At 32.9% G+C, this 15,273-nt stretch overlaps 1 protein-coding gene across 1 annotated transcript; it reads right to left on the bottom strand.

Moving 5' to 3' along the window:
* Positions 1-5,315: 5,315 nt before the first annotated feature.
* Positions 5,316-10,326, bottom strand: LOC117155896 (uncharacterized). Its single transcript, XM_033332380.2, has 3 exons — positions 10,200-10,326; positions 7,927-8,029; positions 5,316-7,373 (listed from the first exon to the last, which is right to left on the bottom strand). Exons 1-3 carry the CDS (start codon positions 10,209-10,211, stop codon positions 6,346-6,348), a joined length of 1,143 nt encoding a protein of 380 aa, XP_033188271.2. The 5' UTR covers positions 10,212-10,326; the 3' UTR covers positions 5,316-6,345.
* Between the last annotated feature and the right edge of the window lie 4,947 nt (positions 10,327-15,273).

Genomic DNA, 15,273 nt, shown 5'->3' with positions numbered 1-15,273 from the left:
TTTTGCATATTTGATGCATACTAACAATAAGCATTTTTGTATCTTTAAATTTGCCAGAAATGCATAAACATGCAATCCAATTATAAATGGATTTATAATTTATTTATTATTATGAATTGCATTTATAATGGATTTATATTGAATACAATAATAAATATTTTTTTAATACATTTTTAAATACATAGAATATATGAAATTTTAAAAAAGTGTAGGATTTATAATATTGATATAAATAATGATGATGTGGATAAACAAAGCAAAATCATAAATTAATTATAACACGGAAGAGATTTCTTTTACTTCACTTTCATTACACATACATGTTAAAATCTATAGAGATACAGATTTTTGCTACTTCCATGCAATATATTGAGAATATAATTTTGCTTTATTATCATTAATTCTCTGAAATAGCTTAATAATAACAATGAATAATTAATTATTTTTTAAAATCATTTTAGCCGCAGATTTAGATAAAATACTAGTTTAACACGTGTAAATAATTTAATTAAAATTGTAATTATATTCTTTTCATCCTTCTTACTATATCAACTATACTAATCTATATCAAGATACAAAAGAAGATTATGTGGTCATTACCGATCATGTTAAAAGTTTATCTTTCATCTGTTAACTTCCTTGTAATTCTACCATATTTCTTCAGACGTGATAACAAAATTGTGCATTTTGATTACATCTTTCATCAATGTTTATTTTTTCCCTAACACTTTAAGAAATTACATTGAACTGTTGCATTCCTAAGCCATGTGCACTTCAACAACTAACAAGTGTTACGAAGCTCGCATCGTCGTAAGTACATTTACATGGTTTCTCGTTTCTAGTGAAGGAGTACTCGATTGCATAGTTAGAAAATGCTGAAGCTGTCGACAAGGAATGGAATTTAAAGACACGTTTCCCAGATAGCGACCACTCAAAGGTTACTATGTAACTTAAGTAATCATTGCAAACAAAGAAAATAAGACAACAAGCAACAATAAGAAAAATAAGACAAATACGCATCATTTTTGTTCTTTATAGAAGAACAATCTTAAAATTCAGTGTACCATTAAGCAACTCCTTGTTATCAAATCTATTTCTTTCTGAACTTCAGGATTAAATATGTATGTCTGATATCCTCCGAAATATCTCAAAAATATTCATTGTTAAAATATAAATAACACCCTATTTTCTATATAACTTTATGAATTTACCATTTATTTTTTACTATAACAGACTTATACCTCTTAAAGTAGCTAAACTAACAAGTCATTGCCCATTTCAATTAAGTCGTATTAAAGTACGCTTCTTTAACCATCAAATAAAAAATGGAAAATCAACAAAAACAGACTCGTGCCTTTTCAGTATAGTCTCCATATGTGTCTCACATTCAGCAGTCCAAAAGAAATTCACCTTCTCTCCATACTAGAAACTACGAAAGGCAAAAAGAAATAGCAGAATAAGGTCGTAAATGGAATCTCAACGCATCGAAAAAGATAAAGAACGAATATTAAGCAAGACTGGTAGAATACAAGTTAATTGTCCAAAAGAATTTTTATTTAGAAACAGATTAGAAGCATCTACCACAATTGCTATCACAAAGCACATAAAATCTTAAAATCTGAAATTTATGTATCTTTTTATGCAATTAACGATATAGGACGTCTGCTCAAATTCTATATTCACATAATGTTCTCATATATGTATAAGTGCTCTTATAAGTCACCCATGAAGAACAGGATTCTATTTAGAATTCTATATTTACTGTATTATTGCTTCATGTAGTAGAGTCCCCGTTTTATTAAACACTTCGTTAAACAAATTATTCGAAAAGTTGATGCGACAAGCAGTTGCCATAAGACCTTACGTAACGCATGACAGCAGGTATTTATCTTCGTATTCAAGAATAAATTCCAGCCTCTATATTGACTATTAGCTTCTGTAGTGAATCTGTGACTAACTCTGACAATTCGTTTATCCTACTATTCTAACTTACTCATTAGATATTCATGAAAATAACCAACATGCAATTATAGTAAAACTCTTCTTCGGATCAATTTCATTGAAACACGATCGTAAGATATATGTGAACGTATTTGCATCAGATTAAATAAGAAATAAATAAACCTTCACGGCATAAAATGAATGAGAAAGTACTTAAGGAAGTCGTAAAGTCACAAATTACCAACTCAGCATGATCACGTACTAGTACAAGATATTCCGTGCAGCATGGTTTTTACGTTTCGAACAATGTATTGCAATCTTGTTAAAGTGTATCGTATCATATCGAAGATTTTATTCTCCTTATTCAATCTTGCCGGAAGAGAATGGAAGGATCCGAACAAAATACGAAAAGCAAAAGGAAAGCATAATACAATCACGTTTCACGTATCAAGTCACGCTGATCCCATCGATTTCCTGTTCTCGCAGGATCTAGAATGAAACCAAATATCTCATGATTCACGGTTGCCTGTAGTTTCTTGTAAATTAAACGCACATCTATTTGAACAATTTGAAATTAATGTTTTACTAAACTATTGAAACATTAGCAGATTATTAAAAAATATTATTATTAGTGAAATCGTACAAGCTGCAAGATACACGTTACTGTAGTACCAATAAATTCTCTTACACAACAATAAACAGCTTGGTAGTAAAACACATGAAATTCTAAAACTATATTTTATCAATCACAAATCAGTTGATTCCTCTACTTCATTTGAAGTTGTAAAGTTATAAAAGAGAAATCTACCATTTATTATTTGTGATCTGTCAATTCTCCAATATTATTAGTTGATAAATCATTCAGAGAAAAAATGCAAATTGCGCACTCTAAGAAAGTGCAAAAACTGAAAACGATTATCCTTTCGCACATCACTAAAATAACTTCTAATTTATTAAATATATTTTCTACTTCATCGAATGAATCAATTAGGCGAAGGGATTAATTGCCATGTCTCTGTCCGTTGCAAAACTTCCGGTCTTACGGTATTGCACCACTTGCAAACGAGGTGAGACCTTTTTAATTACAGGTAGCCTGGACTAAACAGAACCGAACTCATGACATCGTTCTCCTCAGTTCATATATTTTCTCGTACGTTGAGAATTTTACGAAAAACTTGTGTTGCTAGGTTTCATAATGAAAGTGACAGCATTTCTCTGAACAAGGAAGAGCATGTAAATCGGTCTCGCGGCCTTCACGCTTCGTGAACGGATTCGCGTTGCTCTCGACAATTGCGATTACACTCATATACGCGTTCAATGTACTTTGCTGCGCTGCAACTTTCGTTTTTCCACTGACCACAGACACAAATGCATAATTCACCAGCATGTCTTCGAGTTCGTCGATCTGAGAAAAGGTCGATGAAATTATAATCATTATAATTTCGTCCGTGTAACAAATAACGAGGGTAACAGATAGATAAATTATAATTTGCTGAGTGATGAGAGGATTTATTCAACATCGAGGTCGATGGTTACGTGGTGTACTTCATTATATGTTTTAAGTTAATTATATGTTTGCAGCTTTTCTTCTAGGAGGTGTTCGATCAATAATGAAAATATTATACTTGATTGTATATTGTATTTGCATGTCATGAAAATTTTGCGACATATTCTTGACTTATTGTTATCACCAAATCTTCAATCGTCATTTTATTTGTATACAACAATGCATAACAAATGTTTATAATTTAGAGAAATGGTTTGTTTCTATTCTTCTATTATCACATCGAAAATTATTTATTACACGAAAACATTTGTTAAAGTTAGTCTCTATTTGAAACTCGAACGAACATGAAGTGTCGTAATTAAATTCAGATTTAAATATTTACTTTTAAATAATTTGAAATTCATTGAAACTTTAATTAACAAGAATTTGAAGATCAAAATTGATTAAATTACTGAAAGCACTAGTATTATTTTACGAGTGATAATAAAAAAAGAGCCTCTGAGATATGTTACAAATTATTATATGTGAATTATTAACAGTAGAAAACGTTCAAACGTGAAACTTTCAGAAATATTATTATAGAATTATTGGTTACGTTTCTGTTACTTATCTCTTCTGCAATTCAATTGTATTTTACTTGCGAAATCTAATGAAATAAATTCAGCTTTCGATTATCACTTTAATTACGACACGTACGAAGCCACAGAGTATCATATTCCTTATGTTTGGAAAAATTTACACTCCACTTCAAATAGTGTAAAATAGATACAATAACATAAAACACAACATACAGAAATCTAAGAAAACAATTAATATATTCCGTCAGAGAATCTACGATACAAAAATTTCAATTGCTTTCTTAATCAAAAAAAAAAAAACCATTGCAATTCTACGTGATTTCACCAAATTCCAATCGGAAAAAGAAAAGTCTTCTAATTAGAACATTCGTTACGCGCAGATATTTCCACTTCTTTATCTAATTAACGAACCGACATCGAGGCCAAGAATTACGTATCATTACTTCCTTATACTGTTCATAAGCTCCAGAAGCTTGAAGTCCAAGTTTCTATCCAGATATCATCTGATATCTCAAGGAATATCGGTACGATAGATCCTATGATCATCGATGCAAACAAATCGTTTGTATTTATTTTCCATCTGCCGATCAATGTTCGATATCACGTATCGCTTTCTATAATCGTGGTTCGAGCACGCGTCTTTATTAGAAAGGTGGAAACCATCTGACTTTCTACGTTACACTTAATGAGAGCAGATTTATTAACGAGTAGCCGAGCAGATCGGCAATACCCGCGAAAATATTCTTCCTTGAGCTACGATCTTAATAAATTCCGCTCGGAAGCGGTTCTCGAGAGATCGATAACCATTTCGTAATCACGGTCGAGTTACTTTTACGCCGGAAGTTCCGTTCACGCCACGTCCATTCGTTCGCGCGGACACGCGAGAAACGTTTTCATGGAAACGAAGAATGATTTCCACTTCAGTATGGGAAAACGTTCCAGCACGATAAAGCGAAGGACTTGGTGGGATAGAAAGTATCCGAGCAAAGTTGCTTTCTTTTATTTTAACCCTGCTACATCCTTTAGATCACTTAGATCGCGTTTTTCTATAGTTAAATGGTTTATTAAATGTCAGGAAAATATGAAAAAATATTTCTGCGTTTTCGGGTTTTTTGTTTCAACTGTACACGAGAGGTTGTTTTAGAATTAAAAGATTCGAGGACTACGGTAAGGTTAACAAACATACAGTTTTTGTATAAAAGTAAGATTGTACTTGTTATTTTCTGTTTACAATCAATTGTAATTAATGAATTATAGTTGTTAAATTAGTGTGAATTGTATAGCGACATAAATTATGTAGAGATTAATTCTTTTAGTTGGAATGTAAAGAAGGTCTGAAAAAGTATTTACTTCTAAAAGTAATTAATTTTATACATTCTACTTATGGTTATGTTTCTTGTTCTAAACGTACAATAAAATTTATAAAATTGAATTTTATAAATTCAGTTATTATCCAAATCGAAAGATTAACAAATAATCGTATCTATTTAAAGCTATAGAAAAGAACAAGAAAAGATGTTAAAGTTGAAAGTTGGAATTACCAGAGTACACTTCGTTATTTAGCCAGGAAGTGTAAACCTGTCTGTTTTTTAACGCGTCAAGACGAAGAATATTAATCTTCAGCAGTTTTTCTGTGCGACGGAGAAAATCGAAGGTTTGAGGAAAATATTTTAATTTAATTTGGCAACTTATTTTATCACAAGTAACTAATAACTTTAAAAACAAGCGTGATCAAAGATATTCTGTAATCTTTTCAGAACAATATCTTCTCATAACTCTATGTAATGATTATGTAAAAAATACAAAACGTTTCATTAATACAAACATTTGTTCTGAATGTGTTCATGAAAATTCTAAAATGAGATTGTAAGTAAATTTATAAAAGTGATAAATAATTATTTCTAAAAATTTTTAGCGATGAAGAATAATTTAAAGTAGAACTGTAACAAAAATGAACTGAGTTATTCAAATTCACTGTATACCGACAGAAAAATAAGATTTCCGAATATTCGTTTCATGCTAAATTCAACAAAATATCCAATTTTATTCCAGATTTTAAATGAATAAAATCTAAAATAATGAAATAGATGCGAAAATAAAATAAAATAATTTATTGCCTCACTTCCTCCAACACTGAATTCAAACTAAATCTAAACAGTCACAAAATCCAACATACTAACTACAAGTAGCTCTAAACCCCAAATTCCATCCCCAGATACCCTTTCCTCAAATCCCTCAATCCTCCCCACCCGCCAATCTCAACGCGTCGATCCACCAAATAAACCAAATAAACTCCACCTGTTTCATATTTCAGTCCTCTCAATGCCTCTGACTTTCTTCAACAGGCTTAGCCGTCCCATAGTCGCCTTCGTACTGATCGTTATTTACGTAATAAACCTTGCTTCGATACCGATATGGCCCTTTGGTCTCAGCTGGAAACGGTTTCGGTACGAACAACGATTTTGGTTTGTAAGAAATACTATTCGCGATAACTTCGTATGGTAACCGTGCCTGATACTGCAACAATTGTTGGATCTCCATTGGCATGTTTTTGTCGATGACCAATTTTTGAGGAATTGGCGGCGGTAGCCTCTCGACTGGCACTGATATATGTTCCACTTGTGGCTCCTGTTGCTCTCGTTGCTCGTAGTCCTCTTTGTACACTATTTTGCCTTGCAAACTTCTATCTGCGTAGTCTCTTCTGGATTTCTGCTGTTCCTCTTGTTCATAATTCTCTTGTTCGTATTGAGAAATGCCAGCATTTGCTGGTTGCTGATCGTATTGTTGAGCAATTGGAGCATTGGATGGATAAGCGAAAGAGGCTGAGTCAGGATGGATACTTTGTGGCTTGAAGTCTTCTAGAATCACTTGTTTCGCGTGAGACGGAGCATTTGAGTATCTGTATTGAACTTGATTGAGATCAGATTGAGGTCCCACCGGAGCTTGAGATTGTGGATAGACTTTGTATTGAAGTTGGTTTGGATCTGGTAGTTCTTGTACAGGTTGAGGTTGAGCGAATGTCTTGTACTGTATCTGGTTGGGAATTTGCTGAGGTTCCGGTTGAGTTTGATGTTGTAAGTACGATCTATGTTCCAAATGGTCGGATTCGACTTGCACGAGTTCAGATTGAGATTGTTGCTGACTCACGTGTGACTGTTGAGGATGAGCTGATTGTCGAGGATAAGCTGATTGTTGAGGATAAGCTGATTGTTGAGGATGAGCTGATTGTTGAGGATGAGCTGATTGTTGAGGATGAGCTAATTCTTGTTGTTGAGGGATTTGGGAATTTTCTAGGCGAGAGTGGAATTGGTTCTGCGCGCCGAAGAACTTCCAATCAACCTTCAGGCCTGTAAAGGAAGATGCGCGTGATAATTAGTAACCGGTTTTTGGTTGTGTGATAAGCAATCTGCAGATATTCGCACAAATGCATATCTTTATAGCTAATACTAATACTACATCTAACTAAATTCTAAATATCTATATATCTAATACTACATCTAACACACATAATATATGCATAATTAATGTTCAGATCTTCATTAGCAACGAATAAAACCTTATACATAAATCATCTTTAATAAAAGACACTTCCTGAATCTAAAATTTTCTAAACCTCTTACGAAAACAATTACATAATCATTACATCAATTATACAATACACGTGGCAAACAAACGATATACAATTACACAACTATCTAGCAATTACTCTATCTCGGTACAATATGTACATTAGTAACACCCAATTAAGTTGTTCGAGAACCAAAGACAATCGTCTAAACAACTCAATCACGATCAGTTCGTACATTCAATCAGGAAAAATAATTCCGATTCTGAGTAGCTGATCTCTATTATTCATAAAAAATATTTAATTGTCCAAGTTTTCAACTTAGCTCTACTCACCATTTGGATCATGGTACTTAATTTGCGCCTGGGGTGTACGAACAGAACGCTGCGCGTTCTGTTCTTGCGCCACCGTCGTCGAAACCAAAACGATAAAGAGGATCTGCGAACAGATTGAATCGCCTATAAATTACTGCTTATGAGAAGGCTCCCCACCTTTGTGAAGGTTCTCCATTTCTCTAAGGACGAACGCAGCGATGCTGTAATAGGTAATGGGATTCGTTAGAAAGTAAAGTCTTCCTAGACGGTCGTCTTTCTCCGCGGCTCATTGGAAATCAACGCCACCGACGACGTCTCACCCGGAAGCGAATTCGTACGATCGTTTTGTTCAATAAAACATTTGACTAGCAGAAACGTTTCCGCCTTTGTCCCGCAACCGCTTTTGTATCAACTTGACTCTGTGCTATACAGAATGATCCACGCGAGGGTCTTTGCAGTCAAACAGTTTCACTTCCTTCTGTAATCGTTCGAAATTATCATAAAGTTAAGACTATGTTCGCCAGCGTTATGAACCGCGCAGAACGACTGTTTAATAACTTTTAACTGTGGGAAATTAAGGCTGACTACGTTTAGGCTCGAATAAACGATTTCTTTCGTAATATCGATTTGAATATTGGATCGCCGATTAGCTTGAATGAATTATGCATATTCGTGGTTTAGAGTAGTTCGGTTGATGTTGTTACGGAATTTTAAATGTTTCTAGGTTGTGACAGCTTCAAAAGCTATATAGATTGTTAATTGTAATTTTTCAGATTTTTAATCTTACCTGTTATTCGTTTTATGTTGAACAGTTCCTTTTCTATAATTGAACGTTTGATAGAATTAAATCTCATGTAAGTAAAATGTAAGATTTTTGTCAATAATTGATATACATATTTATCTAAAATTTAAATGATAAATTATATACATATGTACAAAGAATTTTGCTCAAAGCTGAAGTTCATTACTCTTTTAGAAATTATTTTCACTAATAATTATTTTCTTCTAAAACTAATTAACTTCGTTGAAATCAAATTCTACTGTGTAATTTCAGAAAAGAAATCTGTTCGGAAGATCCTACGGTCGATTCAAGATTATCATGATTCAAGATTGAATCTCTCTCTGTATGTTTTAAAATTAATTTTTCTAAACGAAGTTTGTATATATTATAACACGATCATATTTCATGCACACGTATAATAAATTACAACATTTATAATAGTATATCATATTATATGTATCATATATATCATAGTATTATATAAAATCAATCTTTATTTCTTTTATTAATACTAAAAACGAGAATTCGTCTAGTTTAGAGTATGAAACATGCATGAGTGAATCGAACCTTGAACTAGCGTAATGCTAAGCCACTACATAATTAATTCACGATTTCTGTTCACGGTTCTGTTTACATGCATGGAACAGAATAGCCGCCAAGAAGAAATTAGAAGAATACATTTTTAGTGAAATAAATTAGAAATAATTAGTTGTAACAAATGTTTCATAAATATAATTCAAACTGCTCTGATTTACTGTAATTTTCAATTTCAAATAACCTACAACTATTAGAAGATTTGTAATTAACAAGATCCTAAACAGATAAAGTAATAAAGCTTTTAAACTATAAATCAAATTCTGATTTACGTGAGAGGATTCATGTACTTAAAGAAACATCTAAAAAATTTTAATTTAGCTTACTTACTAGTTTCATTAAATTAATTAAAATTATCAAAAAGTCTACAAATGTGTAAAAAGAAATAACTAAATCAACCAAGCTCTCGGCATTAAACAAACTTTTCTACATAAAACAAACTACCAGATATAAAACTAAATTAAAATAAATTTCTCCGTGCAAATAAGTTCTACGAATGACACAAATGATAACAACATGAAAAATTCAAGTGACTGTGCCAAGCATCTACAAAACACAATTTTGTACCATAATACCGACACTGCTATTTTTCCTACTCGAGCTTATCACGATAAAAAGCAACAAGAAAAGAAACTACTCGTTCCTGAACACTAACTAGTAGTATTCACTTTTCGTAAACATTCGACTCATCGACTCAACGTATCGGTAAAATCGCGATCCATCACTGACAACCCCTTGCAGCACAAATACACTGCAACTTATACGTGTCACTCACTAAAGACTATCGTAAAGGAACAATATAAATATTCGACACTTGATATGCTGTATCTAACATCGATAGAAAATAGAAGATAAAGTTAAAAAACTAGGATCACCATGATACGATTTTGAGCAGAGTCGAAGGGTTTCATGCACTCACTCGAAGTCTCATGGCTGGCTGCGAGAAAATGATGAACGTGGATGCTCGGTTCGCGGGTCTACGAGCGGAAATCAGTCGACGGAGCTACCGTTGCTCTTCTATATACTCGGAGTCGAGCCGGTGTAATTGGTCGGCTAAGCAGACGGCCGGTGACTACCTACTTTTAAAGTAATTCTGCCTCCGGTAACGAGCGAACCACCGAGGCCCTCGGGATATTATCTGGGCCGATTGCAAGAATGCGTCGCTGGCGCAACTTCGTTACAAAGTCGATCTAAGAAGCTGCGGACACTGGGGTGTCCGAGGTTACCGAGATTTGCAACAATAGGGGGAACAATAATGGAGTATCGACGATCGACGGTAAAGTCTGTCATTGATGATACTTCCAAGAAAGGTAGAGAACCATAATGGCGAGCAAAATAATTTAACTTAATTTTTAAGAATTTACCCCTCTGTTGCGTTCTTTTGGTCATTTTGCATGTAATATATTATATATTATATTTGTATATATTTATATATGTTATATTTTTCTATTTGTAGAAAATCTCTTCCGAAGGATATGATAAGAATTAGAAAAAGAAATGAACGATGTAGCTACTTAGATGTAAGTTATTCGTATGCCTCTTCGACAAACCTAATGTTTCTAATTATAGATAGAAACATAGAGCCATTCTATAAGGGATAAAAAAAAGAGAATACAGTTCCAAAGACTTTCAAAGTCTCCTTATCTGCAAATCAGAATGCAATGATTCAATAGAAAAACAAAAGCCATTCCGTCATACGTGTCGTAAGCGACTGCTTTGCATATAGATTGTGCATACCTATGTTTATAACGTGCAAACGATCTTCCAGAATTGGTATGAACAGCGTTTATTGGCAGGGCCTAATAATGGCCGCAAAAATATTTACTAAAGTAAAGTAAAAATTTATATTTGCTATAGCCAAGGTAGATGCCATCTGCTGTATCCCTGAACTTTCAACTATAAAAATACGACAGGGCAAACCGTAAATTGTAAGACTTGTAAGATCTACAGCTGTATCCTCACTTCTCGTGTACGTATGTGCATCTCAATGAAAATATACGTGTACGATCGATTTCATTCAATACAAGATTTTATCGAGTCTCTTCTGAGATCCTCGTATGTATACATTTTATCATGTATTACATTTTTATCGCCTCGTTTTAAGATCTTTTAGATACTACATAGCAGAATCGTGTTAATGTATAATTTAAATTAAAATAAAATTACAAATTGGTAAAATTACTGATATTATTATTACGTATGTTATTAGGTATATATCATTAGTAAAAAGTTCCTGCTTTTAGTAGTCACTGTATAGAACGTTCCATGTACTTATCCTATCAGCATTCGAATATATTCGATGACAACCTTGTTAAACGCAATTTTCAGAAACGTTGCCCCCTCGTTGCGAAAACACGATTCGCGGAACTTGTTTTCGAGGCGAAAATTTATTAAATCGATCAGTGTGAAAAAATGTCAGCTAATGCGCAAAATTAGAGGATATTATGTGGACATTATAGAAGGGAACCATAATACGTTCTAAACGAACTCTAAGAACCTCATAAACCAGACTTCTAAGGGGGCAACCTCGGCTTTTTTTATCGGACCAGAAAAATCACGGTAATTTTCGAAATTACCAGATCCTCGTTACCATCATTACGACACGTACTTCTCAAGAGAAACAGAAACACGAAAGCAGGAAGTTTTTGCTTTAACCCAAAGAACTCCAAGAACGTAATCTTTTTCCTTTACATCAATTTCAGTTTCAAGCATGCTCGTAATTAATATACTAACAGTTGTATCTCGTTCAAACGGCAATGAAGTGTTATTGCACCCATTATACAAAAGTCGACCGATTGCAACATCATTTTGCAATACTCAGTTGAGAAAGATGGTACTTATATATATTTATAAATTTGATTTCGTAATATTTATACAGTTAGGATTAGAGCACAGACGTCTCTACGTTTATTTGAAAGTATAGATAGAAGTATACAAAATGTATACGATACGCTAAAATATATAGTAGAATATCCAAACTAATGTACTTGGTGCAGTTAATCGCCATTTAATAGAGATTTATGTAATCTCTACCTAAGACCATAATTTGCATATGCTTCGCGATCTAGATATAATATTTGATAGAAACATATAAATACAGGAATTAATCAATATTAACTTCGAAATATAATGAAGTTTTTATAACAGATTCATAACTATTTTATCATAAAACTATCTCTGTTCCCTTACACGTAGGTTGAAAGAATGCATTACGTAAAAACAGAAAAACCTTCAGCACAATGCACTTGTAACAAACAATCCAGGAAGAAAAAATGAAATAAATTACATACTCCGCGTATTTTCACCCTCAATTGCTTAATTTCACCGGAGATTAAGTAGAGATTAGTTGCTACCGAGAAAACTGAGAAGCCCAACGACCAAAAGCTTTCTATGCATATAAAGCCTGAGAAGATTTTATTTTATTAAAATAAGAACACTAAAACTCGGGTATTAGTATAAAAATTGTAGATACACCGTTCACACAAAAATCGTATAAAATATAAATGAGACCTATTATTTCTTAGTCGCAATAATTTTATTGCCAAACCGCTGTATTGATAAACTATCACAGTGAATGTCGCTACTTTCCCAAACTTTTCACCGGTTGTATGGAAACCTCGAAAACGATCTATACAGCGTATTTTGGTGAACGTTTAAAGTTCAACGTTCTACAGTCCTCTGATCGTTTCAGTGAATACAAGTGACAGATATTTCTTTAAAAGTCGACGTGTATAATATTGAACACAAGAAGCACGTTGAACGTTGGAAACTTATGGAACAGTGTAACTGAAAAATCATTTTTTCCTAAAACGTGATAAATATATTTTAGAATGTTATTCGACGTCTCCGTTTAATTATCTTCTGCGTTCCGTAGAGTTTGAAAAAGTCGACGATACAGAGATCCAGCGAACAAGTGGAGCTACAAAGCCGAATGATCGAGATGGAAGAGAGACTGTTCTTGCGAAGTTAATTAATCATGCATGCCTTGTTCCACAACGTACCAAAAAATGCAGCACGAACCATCAGCGAGGAAAGTTCTTCGATGATATTCGAAAGGCTTGACGAGAAAAAAGGATACATTCTGCGGAAATGGGCGGAGAAAGTCCATCGTAAGTAAGAACTACGTTTCCACGGAACTGCTCAAAAATAGAAGGTTGTTCGATGTTCACTGCTGGATATTAAAACAATTGGCGATTCTTTTCATTCCACGTGCATGATGAAATTACATTTTTACTTGATTGAAGTGAAGTTATGCAATGGAACATCGCCATTAGCAGGTTTCCTAATTAAAAAGAAATAATTAAAGTACAAGATTTCGTTTGAAATAATGAGAATTTTAGTGAAGTTATTATCTTTCTATTTTGAAAATAATTAAAGAGACGTAACTTTAGCTTATGTAAAGGCTAGTTAAATGAAATGATTTCATTTCTTGAAATTGTTTTTTATTTTAGTCGGTAATTTCGAATAGGATAATGGATTTAATTTAAAGACAATTTTCATAATTTTCAATTTTCGTATTATGTATATATTTAAGTAAATAATAATTTGTCAAATATTTTATTTAAATGATTCTTAGACTTTGAGCACTACGCTTCGTATAATTGCGTCGATCAAATCGAACAAAATCTCATTCGATGATGTTGTAAAAGTTGACTGGCTGACTCACCAAGATGTATAGTAATATGGAAATGAAAGAAAGGAGAGTAATGACGCGGCAACCGAAGGAACGTTAATTATGATAATTGCAGAAATCAGAAGTTATTACTGTGAAACGTTGGCATTGGCTCGTAGCGAAACGATAGAATAAAATTGATATCGATCACACGTTGCAACTACTACAGGTTTATAAATTAACAAATATGTATAGAAAATAGATAACTTCTGAGAGGATAATTTGTTCCTGTAGTTTCTCTCTTTGTCTCCTTTTTGTTTGATGCGAGGTAAATGCTCTTAAAGATTGCCTATAAGGAAATGGAAAGTGGCTCGTTTGGACACTGCATTAAACACGCGCTTCCTTAAAAGCGAATGCTCATAGGACAAAGAAGGAATGGTTTCTGTAAATATATTTAACATGTATAATAGAATATATAGGGTGGTTGAGGGTGGTTACAGAGAAAAAAGAAGTCAAAAATATAGAATAAAAAATTTTTTTTTGTTTTTTTTAATTTTTCCATCGAGACAACGATCTACAGTAAGATCCGTTATAACGAGAAGTGATAAAGTGCACGCGTACCGAGCGAAAATTCAAAGTCGATTTTCTCGAAAACAAAGCCTCGAACGAAAAATTTTTATTCTATATTTTCGACTTCTTTTTTCGCGTAGAATTACCCCCTTTCCGCTTGTACCACCAGTTACTAACCACCCTGTATATGTTATATTTACAACATAAATTTCCAGATATTTCATGTGCTATCTTCTAAATGAAATGTAAACAATCGTGTTTTCTTACATTCAAATTTCTTTATTATGCAGTTTGGTATCTTTATCTGTTGTGATATATTCAAGGTGCACTAGGTATGTGGCAATATTGAGAATATCTTGGCAATCAATAGATCATAAATACCAGAAAAAGTAACAGGATATTATGTTGTGTGCTGTGTAATAGTAAGAAAGTTAATTAATAATACAAGGAGCTAAGCAATTTTTCTTTCGTTTTTCACGCTATAAATTTAAAATTATTTCAATATCACGAGTATGCAGGTGTTTTCAGTTGATGCTTGCGAAACGTTTTGCCAGAAATTATACTAAATTCGCTGATTACATACTAGAATTGGGGATCCCGAGATTCTTGTAAGTTCATAAAATGAATGTATTAGCAGAAAGATAAAGTACGATCGAAAAGAAATTATATTTCCCTGTCACGGTTCTTAAAAAGTTGAATATTAAAATATCAGAATTAGAATAATTTTATATATTTTAATACCACTATCTCTATCTAATCTTTTTTAATCAATATTGAAATTTTAGAAGTGAAAACTGATTTCAATTTAAAA

This window comes from Bombus vancouverensis, chromosome 8 (genome assembly GCF_051014615.1).
Source record: "Bombus vancouverensis nearcticus chromosome 8, iyBomVanc1_principal, whole genome shotgun sequence".
In the NCBI taxonomy this organism is placed as follows: Eukaryota; Metazoa; Arthropoda; class Insecta; order Hymenoptera; family Apidae; genus Bombus; species Bombus vancouverensis.
The sequence above is the reverse complement of the archived record's forward strand: the minus strand, read 5'-3'. Positions and strand labels throughout refer to the sequence as shown.

Bases quoted from the DNA above. Each gene is read 5' to 3' on its own strand.
- LOC117155896 (XM_033332380.2), bottom strand. The intron at 7,374-7,926 runs GTGAGTAGAGCT...CTTCCTTTACAG, and splicing joins TAAGTACCATGATCCAAATG to GCCTGAAGGTTGATTGGAAG.